General features: G+C 42.0%; 1 protein-coding gene across 11 annotated transcripts in view; it reads right to left on the reverse strand.

Annotated features, from left to right (window-relative positions):
• Window positions 1-14,797, reverse strand: part of PHKB (phosphorylase kinase regulatory subunit beta) — a 203,902-nt gene that overhangs the window by 181,559 nt on the left and 7,546 nt on the right. The window contains exon 1 of one of the 11 annotated variants that reach the window (XM_084813034.1): window positions 1,285-1,538. The exons of 8 other annotated variants lie outside the window; for them this stretch is intronic. In XM_084813034.1, coding sequence (XP_084669160.1) covers window positions 1,285-1,321 — 37 coding nt within the window. In that variant the 5' untranslated portion in view covers window positions 1,322-1,538. Of the gene's footprint in view, window positions 1-593; window positions 1,539-14,797 lie in introns of those variants that run through there. 2 more of the 11 variants (XM_084813039.1, XM_084813040.1) reach the window with 2 other exon arrangements.

The raw sequence follows: 14,797 nt of genomic DNA on the forward strand, positions 1-14,797 counted from the left end.
GAGCAGATCCAGCAATTATACTGGTCTTCTGGCTGAAAGCTCAGGGCTCATCAAAATCAAGGGACAGGCATACCCACACACGCAGAGTTCTAGGTCACCATTTTTGCATCGGCAACTCTATGCTGCATGAATTCTGGCAAAAGGAAATTTAAAAGTCACAGATCAAACTTAGCCTGCTGTACACTGAGCTGACTACAAACACAGACACATGGTCCACAGCGATGAGAGTTCAAGTTTATCAAAAGCTTCATAGCACTGTCCATGGCAAGTCTTTGACAATTTAAAATTTTAGTTCATGTGCAGAGTGTCTCTAAAAAGCCCAGACATTGATGGAAGCAAACAGAGACGGCTCTGGACAATGAAGATGCGATGTTTCCAGCAAAGGCTCTCTACTTTTGCATCAGTTTAAAAAGGGAAAGTGTGGCCCTACACCCCTTTTGACAGACAAGGGCCTTTAACTTTTTAGCAAGGCCTCTGTCTAAACAGAGCGGCACAGCTCAGCTCTCTAGCCGTGACGCTTTAACTTGGGCAACTCCTCTGTAAATTTTATTTTACTTCTGTCAGGTTCTCTCACAGACATTTTAAAAACTTACTCTTTTTTTTTCTCTTCTAACCTGGTACACGAAAGCACTGAAACACTGAGTGCCGAAACTCAGGACGCTGGGGGGTGATGGGCATCGCCTTATACTTGCATTTTTCAGGCAGCCATTAATCTTTGGGGAGGCGGTGGGGTGATTTGCAGGACTTCAAAGGCAAGCTTCTCAGTTTGTTTGTATTTGTAAATCCCAAGCTCAAAACAGGACACGATGAGGTACAGGGCCACCAAATTCTTGCTTTGGCACGGGCAACAAATAACTCGGGTTAGCTTTCTTCGCTGGGGTCTCAAACAGGAAAACAGTCTTAATTTAAAGTTGTAACATCACTGACAGTGTCAGCCAGCCAGCTACACAGATCTCATTGTTTTTTAAGACAGTTGCTCCAATATCTTCTTTTCTTCTCAATCAGGTTGGGTCTTTCAGCTTACACAGTTTATTGCAGCTTTCAGGAGCATGGCAGTAGCGTGATTTTGGCTTGGCCAGGAACATGCTGTCTGGTTTCTCGGTCTCTTTAGCACACACACTTAGGCAGTGTAACACTGGATACTCAAATCAGTGAGATTTCTTCATTGCAGGGAATCCCACGGCAAAAGCTTAATGGTTACGCTCTTCAGAAATCATATAGCTGATGGTCAGTAGCTACAGGCTCTATGCAATTTTAACACAGTTCAAAGCTAAACACGGTTACCTTGACAGAGATCTTCAACGTGGTCTTTCCGCTTCATTCTGCTTTGGGACAGTCTTATGGCACACTTTTCACTCGAAGAGGGGTCTAGCCTGTGCTCTGGGGGCTGATTCTTCACCTTTATTTTCTATTTTGCCTTCATCTTCTGGGTCTTCATTTTCAGTTTCCATTTCTTAGGGATTTCATCTCAATTAGGCGAGGTGATGATGTTGCACAACTCAGAACGTTGTGGGCAATTTTCCTGCCCCCCCTCTCTCGGCGCGCTAGGCTAACAGCTACGTCTTCGGCCTTACACTTTCACACTCCCACGCTTTGTTAAAAGCCAGACTGTCCTGCAACATTTTTTTAACAAACAGCCTCAGATCTTGTTTTTTTTCCTCTCAGCTCGACCTTGAGCTTTTTGCTGTTTTCTCTCTCTATTCTGAATCTTTTTAAAAAAACCTTTTTCCTTCTTTGTTTGACATACATCTCAAGGGGGTGCAAGGTTTGCTTCCCCCACCACCCATAGCCTCCCTCTTAAATTGAAGACAGACACAATTAGGGAATGGGAATTGGTCAGTGAGTAAGGGGTCTCACTGGCCGACACAAGAGGATTTTTCACACCACGCACTTTGCTACTGGCCTGGGCACCCGGACAGTCAACGGTATGCGTCAGAAACCGCAGTAGCCACTCACACAATCATCAATCTCTCCACTACATCCATATGTCCCTGCCACCCACTTTTCCCACTTTTTACCAGAGCGGAAAACGGCTTCCCCAGCTTCCTACTGAGTACTGGCATGCTAGGTACTGGCGCCCACTCGGGGGTGTGATCAGGCCCCCCTTCTACCCGCAAGGAGTAGGTTCTTTTGTATACGTATACCACCAACACTGACCTTCTTCATAAGGCGGGGCCCTCTTTTTTTCTGCCCAGTGGCCTTTCTCCCTAAAGGCGGGGCCCTCTTTTTCCCATATACTTGCCTTTCTCCTGAAGGCTTCCAATGTGGGTTTCAACTCAATTGCAGCTGCGATACAGGCAGGGCTCAAGTTCCTTCCTCCGCTTCCCAAGGTTCTCTTGCTGCTCGCTGCCGTTTGGGCGATCCCGGTGCAGGCTTTCTCCCATTCACTCGACAAAAAGGTCGGTGGCGCCAAGAAAGGGAGGCATGCGCCGAGCTCGTCTTCCCGGTGCGGCGATCAAGAGCAGGCAACTGCCACCTGTCTGGCTCAGAGCCTGCCACATCCGAGTCACGGCACCATTTATGTTGCAGAACCCAGAGTCAGAGAGACCACGGAGTGAAGGAAAAAGAGATTCTTTATTTAACGCGCGGGCTTAAGGCTGGAATCGTTTCCAAAGAGCCAGAAGCCCCGATTTACATTAGCACATTGGTTTTATAGACATTGTGACACATATGAAACGGCTCCTCCTCCCCCTCCCGCATGGGGTTGCAATCCTCAACATTTCTTCTCTTAGCACTATTGTTTATAATACAAGAACTGGGTTATAGGGTAGCCATGATAAGGAGAGAACAGAAGAGAACAGCAGAGAACAAGATATACAACTGTATGACCTTTGACAAGATAAGGAATTCCTGTGTCTCGTCAGCTTACAACAATATATTCAAGGGAGAAAGAGCTCAGCAATGAGCTGAGCATGAGACTGCAAGAGGCTACTTAGTCTGACCCCCGATATGGCTGCTACAAAACTAATTCTATGAGATAAAATGAAAATTAGCCCCGTACTCTCAAGTCTTTGATAAATCTAATTTGATGACTCCTTGCTGCTGCTTCCACTTACAAAGAAAATTGCATTCTTTTAACTTGGAACATCACTTTCCATTTTCATAGTATCTTATGCAGATTTGTGGAAGAAAAAGAGGTATTGATTGAAGCCACTTATTTGTATTAGGGCACAATCCTATGGATGGAGACCTGGGCACTCATAAAGCCCCAAACTTGGAGGCTTACAAGTACCCTAGGCAGGCACTGCATTTTGGCTAGATGGGCAATTTCGCCTTTCTAGCAGAGGCTTCAGGGACGGGGGGTGATAGGAAAAAGTGTAAACCAGCCACCCTGGTCTCCTCCCCTCCCCAAGGAATACCCCCTTTCCGCCATCTCCATGCTCCGTTTACTGAGCGTGGAGAGGTAGCCAGGGTGGATCTCTCCGCACTGGCTACAAGAGGGAGGGGGCGTGGAGCACAGTTTCCTGGCTCCAAGCTTGGGGCCCTATCTTCAAGTGCAGATCTAAGAAGCTGAAAATCCTACGTCCCTGGACGCTGTCTATGGAACATAGGATTGATCCCTCCATTTAGTAAAATGTGTTTGCTTCAATCAACCCTTGACCACACAAGTTCTTGAGTGTGGATCGGTTCACACATTGGAGAGTCTGACATAAAAAGTGATTTCATGCAAGAAACCCTATGAAATTTGCAGTTAATCACATGACAACTGCTTGTACATATACGAGAAAGTCATGTTTGTACATGTGCAAGCATCACAAGCATGTGGATTTGAAGTAGTTTCCATTTTGTTTCCAGCAATAAGCCAAGGTGCTGAGTGTTATCTACAAAAATGACGATAGTGTGTGAGATGGTACTTTCCTCATACCTGAAGGTACTATTGTTTAACAGTTTTGAGATTCTGTGCTTGGGGAGCACAGCTTTGGTTTGTTAGGGTTTTTTTTTTGAGGATCTTTGTAAAAAAAATACAAATATAACAACATATTCTAAAATCCTCTGTTTCAAATATTACAATATTCTAGGTAGAAAAAAGAGCAAGAAAGAATAGGTTACACGTAAGCTTCAGTAAAAGCAGACCAGATATCCAAATATAAGTCCATTTGCAAGTTACGTCTATATACCACTCTTTCAAATGTTGCTAACGTTGTTAAGTCTTCTTCAGTCCATTGTGTGAGCTCTTATCCTTCCAGTATTGTAGTATCAGTCTTTTAGGAACCAAAATGGCATGAAGGATCCATTTACACTGACCATGTGTTACATTCCAAAAAGCACATAAGTAATTTAAGACAACATTTATATCAGTAAATATTAAGGAGCTTTCCAATACAAAATGTATCCATATAATAAATTCCTCCCAAAAGGAGGCAACTATTGGGCATTTCCAAAACATATGAATAAGAGAAGTATTAACTGTATTACACCTCCAACAATTACCTGAGTTTGACAAAGCTTTATTAAAAAGACATTGTGGCATCCAATAGACCTGAAACAAAAGTTTTTGCTGAATAAGACATAACCGAAGATTCACAGAAATATCTGATACAGATGCCAAAATGGCGGTCCACTGATTAGACAAAACAGGACATTCCCATTCCCTGTTCCATTCCTGCTGTAGATCACATGTCATATTTATTCACTGATAATGTAAACATGAAACGTGGATTGATATATCTGGTCAGCTTCAGTAAGTGTTTCCAATAGCAAAGGAGACTCCGAAGCAGTAAAAGCAGCAGGACCGAATCTAGATACTAACAAATGTTTAAATTGCAAATACTGCCATTCCGCTGTAGCAGGCAAATCAAATTTATCTCGCAAAGTTAAAAATAGCAAAAAATCATCATCAACACCCACTAATTGATCCAGGGTAAACATCCTTTTATCTGTCCAGGTCTGTCATAAAAACATTTTCTTGCCAATGCTTAAATCTGGATTCCCCCATAAAGTTAATTTGGCATGGGAAAATGGGTCCAAGTGTAATTGGCATGACATTATACGCCACACATCTCTAACTACCAAAATTGTGGGAGGAGCTCTATCTGCCTTAATATGCTGAGAACCTAATGCCATCCATCTAGAGAGAGACTCCAGACAAGAAGATTCCAACACTGACCAAGGAGGAAAATCAAATCTGAGTGGAAATGACCAAAATTTAGTACAGGTCAGCAAATAAGCCCGATGGTATGTAGCAAGATCTGGAAAACCGAACCCACCTTCATTAATTGGAAGTTGCATTCTTTTCAAAAAATATTCTTGGTGGAAAGGAAATCCAACGAAATTTACAAAACAAAGAATTAAGTTAACATCTTTACAGCTCCATGCCTTTCCCAGTCCATTGCCCCATTTCAGTTGAAGATCATTAGGGCATGGCTGGACACCTGCCAAGGGCCCACACCTCAGCAGGGGCCCACTGACAAAACCCCCTGGACTTGCTCCTCCTCTTCACTATTGCACCCTGCCTATTAATCTGCCTCTCACACTAGCCCAGAAAATGGTGCTGGTGAGAAGGAGGAGCAGTAGATGCCTTTGCCTACTTGCTCATTGGCTCTCTGCCTTCCAAGGAAGCAAGTGGGAGAAATGATGAGAAAGAGCATGAGGAGCAATACCAGCTAGTGACAATGGAGGTGAGAATGTAGACCCACTGAAGGGAGCCATTGAGGGTGTCTTGCCAAAGGGCCCTCCAAAACCCATGGAGCCAGAATTGAGCTATTTCAGCCTGATGTGTAAGGCTTGGATATCTCTAGCTGTAGATTTTTGTATTAATTGTACATGTATTCATAGACCTAAAGGCATCAGGAAACTTTCAGAAATAAAATGGCATGAATGAATGCCTCCCTCATATAAGACTGACAGGATAGATAAAAATGTAAATAAATGTAATGTTCACGCTCATATCTGTGCTTACAGAATAATCACCAAAGCAATTCCAAAAAGCAGTACTGACCTCATAGCCAGCCAATAGAACAACTCTTTTTCAAAATATCTTGGTACTACTGGATTCAAATTGAAATATTTATCTCCAAAACATAACGAAATAAATTAAGAACAAGACAACCTAAGATCAGTGGCAGCAGGACAGTTGCTTTATACTCTGAAAGCATTCAATCACTTCACATTCATATTCCAACAATACCTTATGCCCCTACAAGGAGTGAGTTCTCATCTGGGCAAAAGATAGCGTGTCCCTTCCTTCTGTCCTGGAATTCCCTATGACGGGCTGGTTTCCTCCATGAGGGAAGCTGCCTCTCCCAGTCAGTGTTTCATCTCACTGGCTCGCCTGGCGCTGCCTCCTGTTGCCACAGTTGGGGCATATATCTGTTCACTTCTCTCTGCTGCCAATGATCCATGAGGGCAGCACACATAAACAGTCCACCCACGGTATTTGGAAGGGGGGACTGTTTCAACCCCTCAACATTTTCTTGCATAACTGAAGCTTCCTATCATCTGTAGGGACCCACTCCTACACCATCCTGTCCCGCATTTTGCCACCCAGCACACCTACACACAACACCCCCACAAAATAGGGAATGATGTCATTCTTGGTCAAAAGATAAGAACAGAGAGACTCTTTTGAAAGCACTGCATCTTGCTGCAATACTGATGGTTTAAAATGCAAAAGCAGTTTTGGAAAACAACATTAATTAGTTTCTTCCCAGGTTCAAGGACTGCATTAAATACTTATAATGAATCTCAAATTAACTTGCTTTCAAGCAAGCTTCTTACCTCTTGCCATTTTGTTGCACATAATCAGTTATTACCATATAAGCCTTAATAGTGCATCAATGGAACCATGAATGAAATTAACTTTCTATGTCCCTCAGAACACTCCCAAAGCAAGCTTGGGCCAGCCAAGTTACATAAATGGAAAAACACTGATGAAATGTCCTACTTTAAAGAATAAAAACCATCAAATGCAACTTGATATTAAGTTCCTAACTTAATATCTATCCCAAAACCGGTCCCAAGTTTATTTCAAAATCATCTTCTTGCTTCTAATGAAACATTTAATGTTATTTTTCCAAAGGCCATATATTAGGGGAAGTGTGGCAATTAAATTGCCTTGCAAGGTAATGGCTATTCACGCTGAATCACATTTATGAATCTGCACAGATAGTTGTGGAAGTTCATTGCAACTTTTCAGTGCAGAAGACACGAAGATAAGAACATGAAGTTAGGATGGTGTATATCTTAAAATGGCTGTTACAGATGGTAGCAACTGCTCTTGGTAATGTCTGAAATAAGAACAATACTTGTACTTATTCTAGAACCAGTTTTGAAAGACAGCAACCACACAGACATTAATACAACTTGTAATGCAATATTAGCAGTACTTTTTTATGTCATCAGAGAGAAGCGTTGTTCCATTTCCAAAGAATAGCACTGGCTGACAACTTATTAAACAGTCCTAATGCAAGAAAGTCTAAGAATGATACAGTAGAATAGATTACAAAAAGGTATGTTCGCCAAGCAAAACATACACTTACCAGGAAATCTGCCATCTGCAGCCAACAAAGAAATAAAACACTGTTGTTAAAATCAAAGCAATGCCTCTGTTCTTTATATTAAGGATAGCAAATTTTCAGGCAGATAAAGTAGCCTTCCATGTGTTCACTGAATACATCCAATTCCTCTAATCCACATGACACTAGTACATAGCCTACACTGAACTACTGCTCTTTGTGGCAGATGTTGGGAATTGTGGGCATAGCTATGGCAGGCTGGGGAAGAAACCATGCTCAGCAAAATTAAAGCAAGTATCATATAACACCACCTATTCCCAGGTATGACTTCTCATACTTCCAGCTCTGCACAAAGTGTGAACTTCCCCTCATTCACTCAGTTCAAAGGTCTTGTTAATATCAACTAGGGGAAAGATGCAGAGAAACAGCTTCAGTGGTGGAGACATCACTGGTCAATTTTATTTTTGGCACAGTGACCATTTATTCTTGCTAATGCTCCAACACATTACAGACAAGTGGCAAAATCGCTGTTTATACCTCATACAATTCATTTGAAATGCGGGATGCAAAATGAACTGAAATATTAAACTTTCTTTAAAACAGGACAAAACTTCACAAAAACATTGGAAGGGTTTGCACCATGGTTTAGCACTACTTGCAAGAGCAGAAAGGAGCCCAAGCAAAGCCTCAGCCTTAACCATGCACATTCCCACTTCCCCTTTCCTGCTCTCACACAGCCGAGAAGAGGAATAAACCAGAATTACATTTCACTTTAGCAGATTCCTGGCTTGTTATGTGCAAACCACTTTGGTTAATTGCTAAACAAGCCAACTACAAACCTTGGCTTCTTTAACAAACTAGAGCTTATTTTAAGACACAATTCCTGGTTCACACTTTACAACAAGCCAGGAATCTGCTGAAGCAACAGTGAATTCTGGTTTATTCCTCCTCATGCAGGCTTCTTTCTGCTTGTGCACATATGTATGATCACAGCCTTTGACTACGTCAAACGCATCACCCAATGATGGCTTCACATTTACTATCACTTCAGCTATTTAATTCAATCAGGCAGGGATATTGAAGTTGTTAACCAGTGACAGGAGTCACTGGCTCGGTGTGCAGCTGTTCTGTGTGGTGAGCCACTGGAGCTGCAGCTTGGAGCATTTTCCTGGGCAGAGAAGTGTTCTCTGGCTCTAGACTGGCCCTGCCCATACAGGCTGGACCTCGGGTCCTCCAAGACAGGGAGGACTTAGAAAGGACCACCTGCTTGGATTGGGACTCTGCTTAAGCAACAACCATCTATTTGGCTCTACTATATTTCGGCTTTGACCCTCGACTCAGGACTTCTGGAATGATCTCTCAAGTCTGATCCCTGGTCTGACTACTCTCTGACAGTTGCCTATGACTCAGCCCTAATTATCAGGTGCATTTAGCCCACCCAAAATCTCCCAAAGTTGTGTTCACACATGCAGTGAGCCCCAGAATCCTGTAACCACACATCCCTTACTATTACACTTCCTTAAATGCATAAATAACTTTCATACCTGAGCTACTTTTTCTGCTTGATTTTGCAGTGAGCCGTGTTTATGACACGCAATTGTGAATTATTGTTCCTTTGAAGATATTGTCCCTACCACTATTTGCAGTATTAGCTAGCCAAAGGTGTCATTAAAGTTAATGATCCTTTTAAGCCAGTTCAAGCTCAGACTCATGTAAACAATTCCAAGGTTAAAGCAAATTAGTGAGATTATTTCAGAATAAGAGATTCAGCTTCCTAACAACTTCCAAAGTGAGAGGTAAATAGGAACAACATTTAAATTTAAAAATGGTGTACACACAAACAACAAATTGTATCTCTTCATAAGTAACCAGATGTGAAAAACAATTATATCTGTCAGACCAACAGAACACAAATCCACTTATCTTATGCCTCATGATTTCTGGGAGATTCATTTTGCTCAAAAGCATTCTAAATGGACAAAATATGTTGCTGCCATCAAACAGCTTAAATTCTCTGCCTAACAAATCCTGTGTTAAAATTATGCTTAATCAGTATTGCAATCTATTCCATAGCAACAAATGCATGCTAAAAACACAGGATTATGGCTTCACTGCAAAATCAAGCAGAAAAAGATACGCATAAATATCTTTCATAGCCTATCTTGATGATAAACAAAGGAACGTGTATAATGAAAAAAACAGTGTTTTGCTACAAAGCGCTGTATGTGTTCCGCCCACTCATTTCCAAGTGTTATTGCGTTGTGAAAAAACTATTATTTTAAAAATCATATTGAAGTGTTCCCAAATTAGCAAACATAAAATATGCTGAAAACTGTACTCTTGATAGGGTGTTGTGCTTATTTTCTATTTCTGCAGACAGCACATTTTCCAACATCATATCGTTTTAGAAACATAATTCGATATTACAGAAAGATGAAACAGGATGGATTAGTAGCTGTCACACTCTAGAAACATTATTAGATATTAGGAAGCATTTAGACATTGACAGAGGATGCTCTGTATTTTAATTGCGCAACCATTAATGCACAATACAATATTCAATGCTCAGTCTCTATACAGCCTAAGCCATTTATGTAGCATCAGTAATGCTGAATGGTGCTGTTTTGTGTGTGTACATAGTGTGAAATTCCACGCTTACACAAGCCCCCTTCATACTGCCTTTTCAGAGTATTTGTTGCAAGTTCTGCTTGGACAAGAGAAGGCAACAATACATTCTAGAAACAACACTAGAAAAATGTGGTTCATTTCAGCTGAAAGCATTTCAGCTGCTTTATGTTGTATGATCCTAGTGCCAGATTGGCTCTGTATACCTAGTGCCAGTGTGAAGCTGTCTCACCAGAAAATGTAGTGTAAGTTTGTTAAGAGGAGGTGATGGGGTGGAGCTTTTGTGTGGTAACAGCTATAGCAGAGTGTAGGAACAGGATACATGACACTTTATGATCTTATTGAGCTGCCGTGCTGGCACAAATGTCTCAGTGACTGCACTGCAAGAGGTCATGGACAGCGCCCTTGCTCCAGCTGGGACATGACCCTAGATGAAGCATGTGCTGCAGAAGATGAGGTTCAAATGAGAGCAATAAGAGATGTCAAAGAAAAACAAAGGAGAAAAAAAGACTATGCTTCTTATTTGTAATGCATTTTGATGGTACCCTTTCCTCAAGAGACATAAACAGATTAAGGGAGTTGCTAATCTCTAGCAGATATTCAAAAGATGAATGAAACAGTACTGTTTTGGGGGCTTATAAGGAAGTGATGCTGCTAAAACAGGAAAGAGCTAAAACACTGCTGATTGCTATTTGGATTAAACATGCAGTAGAAATTTTGGAGTGGGGGGAGGCAGGTTTGAGGTACCACTGTAGTCAGCAAAATAATAGTTAGTAAAAATACTAACTAGTTGAGACAAGCAGGCCTTTGAGTTGAGGTCTTTAGGCAGGAACTGTCTATAACAGGGATCCCCAATGCAGTGCCCATGGGGGCTGCATCTCCAATGACACCTGCAAATGGGTTCCCAACATGGTTTTTATTTATTTTTTTAAAAAATACATGTTTTAAATATACATGCATGGATTTGTTATGAAATGCATACAACATTCTAGCAGTTATACATGGGTTTCAACAAAAGTGGCCCAAATATTCAAATAAGTACCCGTTTGAAGGTGGCGTCTATATGCCAGCCATTCAAATATTGAAACCGTTGTAAGGTCCTCAATCCACTGCATTATAGGAAGCGAGTGTTTATCCTTCCAATGCTGTAATATCAGTCTTTTAGCTGTCAAAAGGGTGCAGAGAATCCATTTATGCTGACCATTTGTTATCTTCCATGAAGCAGATAAATTATTTAAAGAGTGTGTACATCACTGAATATTAAAGATATTATATTAAATTCTGGCCTGAGGAGAGAGAAGCTATAACCTGAGAGAGCTCAGTGGAAAAGGCTTTGTTCTAGGTTTTATTTAAACTTAGAACAAAGTTCTTTATTCATTTGGAAGGCAAAATCTGTGAGATGCAGTACACCATCTTTGAAACAACTAGGAACATTAAAAGTAATATTCTTTCTTACAGGATAAAGGCAAAATAAAAAATTATGATAATGCTCATAGGTGGAACAAACTGAGCTGGCCAAATGAGAGAAGGTGGCGTCTAAAAGAATGAGATTAAGGATGCAACCCTATGCATGTTTAGATGGAAAAAAGTCCTACAGCTCCCGGCCAGCCATACTGGCTGTGGAATGCTAGGAGTTGTAGGATTTTTTCCTGTCTAAACATGCATAGGATTGTGCCCTAAAATGTATGACTATCCATTTTTCATATGGTTGTTAAAACATGTAAAATTCCTCATCATGCTCTGATAGGGTGCGCTGTCTTCCAACATCATCATTGTCATCATCACTACTTACCTGGGGCAGGTTCATGACTAGCTAACAATATGACTTTATATTGTTGCCTGAATGGCTGTGTTTACTTGTTAGCTAAAGCTGTGGCAGACAGTTGTCTCTGCCTAAACTACAACTGCAAATGAACCCTACTGTCTTTTACATAGGTGGCATTCAATTTTACAGTCTAGAAGTGTGACCCAACAATTTCAACTAATGAATAATTTCATAACAAGGCTCATAGTAATTCTAGTGACAGTCTACAATGACTGGGACTATTTAGTTTAGAAAAAAGGCGACTTGGGATGGGATATTATCAAGATTTATTTAAAACATTTCTGTCCTGCCCTATATCATTAAGATCTCAGGGCGGCATATAGATAAAATGAACTTAAACAGTTTAAAACAATAAATAATTTAAACACCTAAAAGCATCTCCCACGTCCCACCATAGTGTATGTCTTGTACTGGTGGGATGCGGAGGAGGGCCCCTTCAACAGATCTCAGTCCTTGGGCAGGCATATAGAGGGAGAGGCATTCCCTCAAATAGCAAGGTCCCAAGCTACTTAGGGCTTTAAATGTCATCACCAAAACCTTGAATTCCATCCGGAAGCATATTGGCAGCCAGTGCAATTCCTTTAAAACTGGTGTTATATGATTTTTATGACGTGTTCCGGTCAGCAGTCTAGCTGTTGCATTTTGCACTAGCTGCAACTTCCAAATCGTCTTCAAGGGCAGCCCCACATAAAGTGCATTGCAATAGTCTAATCAGGAAGTTACCAGTGTATGCACTACTGTGGCTAGGTTATCCCTTCCAGGAAAGGTCATAGCTGGTGGATTAGCCGAAGCTGGCCCCAAGTACTCCAGGCCACGGAGTCCACCTGGGGCTAGAGTGACAAGGATGGATCTAGGAGTACTCCCAAGCTACGCACCTGCTCCTTCAGGGAGAGTGCAACCCTGTCCAGGACAGGTCGCTTACCCAATTCCCAGACTCAGGAACCACCAATCCACAGAGTTTCCGTCTTGTCAGGATTTAACTTCAGTTTATTGGCCCTGATCCAGCCCATTACAGCCTCCAGGCACTGGTCCAGCACCACCTCAGCCGACTCCAATGACAAGGAGAAGTAGAGCTGAGCATCATCAGCGTACTGGTGACACCCCACCCCCAAACCCCTAATGACCTCTCCCAATGGCTTCATATAGATGTTGAACATCATAGGGGATAGAATAGAACCCTGTGGCACCTGTAGCTTAATAGCCAGGGGAAGAACAGGAATCCCCCATTATAAAATTATGCATGGTGTGGAGAAAGTGGAGAGACAGAGACAAACAGAGAAAGAGAGAGAAAGGTTTTTCTTCCTTTTTCTCCCTCTCTTGTAATAGCAGAACTCAGAATCATCCAATGAAACTGACTGGCAGGAGATTCAAGACAGACAAAAGGGAGTACTGCTTCACACAGCACAGAGCTCAACTATGGAATTTGCTGCCCCAAGATTTGTTGTTGGCCACTAGCTTAATATGCCTTTAAATGGGGTTAAAACAAGTTAATGGAGGATAGGTTTATCACAGGTACTGGCCATGATAGCTAAATGGAACCTCCAGGTTCATAGGCACGATGTCAGTGAATACCAGTTACTGGGGGGGCAACAGCAGCCTTCATTCCCTTCTTGTGGCTTCCCAAAAGCACCTAGTTCACCACTGTGGGAAATAGGATGCTGGACTAGATGGACCTTTGGTCCAAGCCAGCATGGTTCTTATGTTGTTAAGCCACAAAATAATTTCCAGCAAGCCATACAAGCATGTAAAAAGTCATGAATCTTATTATGTTGCTGATTATGCCACTTTCTAAACATTCACAAATGATTAAGAACTTATGCTGCTAGTGTAACGTGCCCACACAAACAAAATAGCAGCTAAGCCACATTAACATGACTTTCTTTTTGACTTCAGGTTTTTATAAAGGCTCAGACAATGCTGTAACAACTGTGCACAAATTTCTGTAGTTAATAGCCCTACATCCCCATATACTTCTGACTTGATGGGAGCCTCTGAAGTGACTCCATGTGTTCTTGTTGCCTCTTCTGATTATGTCTTACAATGCAGTAGCAATAATACCATTTTTCTCGCTCTTTGAAAAAGAAAATTTATTGGGCATGCCAAGAAGGACAGAGTGTCAAACATTTTTATTTCTGAAATGTATTCATTTCAAATGTAGCTAAATAGCTCCATGTATTAATGCTTTGCCCGTTTGCTTTACCTTTGTTTAAAAAAAAAAGTTTACAAATCTGAACAGACAGTACTGCACCGATGCACCCATTCCAAACACAATCTGCCAAACCCTGGCTTCCCTGGCTCCAGAATACCACATGGACAAGGAACTGTGCAGCATCTGCCATCCCAGCCATAAATGGTCAAAACAGTAGCAACAGCCCCCAACAAGGACCTGCATGCTTGGATCATCCCAATATGGCAGGGGTGGGGAACCTCTAGTCCTGATAAGCCCACAGGGATTCCCCATCTGGCCTGGTAGATCTTCCCATTGACCCATCCCTTCTGCCACAAAGGGAAAAGCGCTTATCTCCAATCAGCAGCTGACTGGAAATAAGTTAGTTTCGCTGCTTAGCACTGGAAAAGGCTCCCTTTCTCAGTGCTTCGCAAGGGAAAACACTTACCTCCAATCTGCTGCTGATTGGAGAAAAGAGCTTTTCCTTGCAGGGCAGAGGGGAGGAACCTGCTGAGTGAGTCAGTCCTGCTTCCTTTTGAGCCTTGTCCTGCCTACTTCTGAGCAGACATGCAGAGGCTTGCCCTGCTTATTTGTGAGTCAACATGCTGCTCATGTTTACTTTTTGAGTAGACAAGTACTATAACTGGATAACAACTGAATGGGGGGGGTCCCCAGACATGGCCGCTTTTGCTTGTGCCCCTGCCCGCTACTGGAATGTGGCCCCTG

The sequence above is a fragment of the Heloderma suspectum genome, chromosome 8 (assembly GCF_057233095.1).
Source record: "Heloderma suspectum isolate Gila_16-S chromosome 8, 16-S_ref, whole genome shotgun sequence".
NCBI lineage: Eukaryota > Metazoa > Chordata > Lepidosauria > Squamata > Helodermatidae > Heloderma > Heloderma suspectum.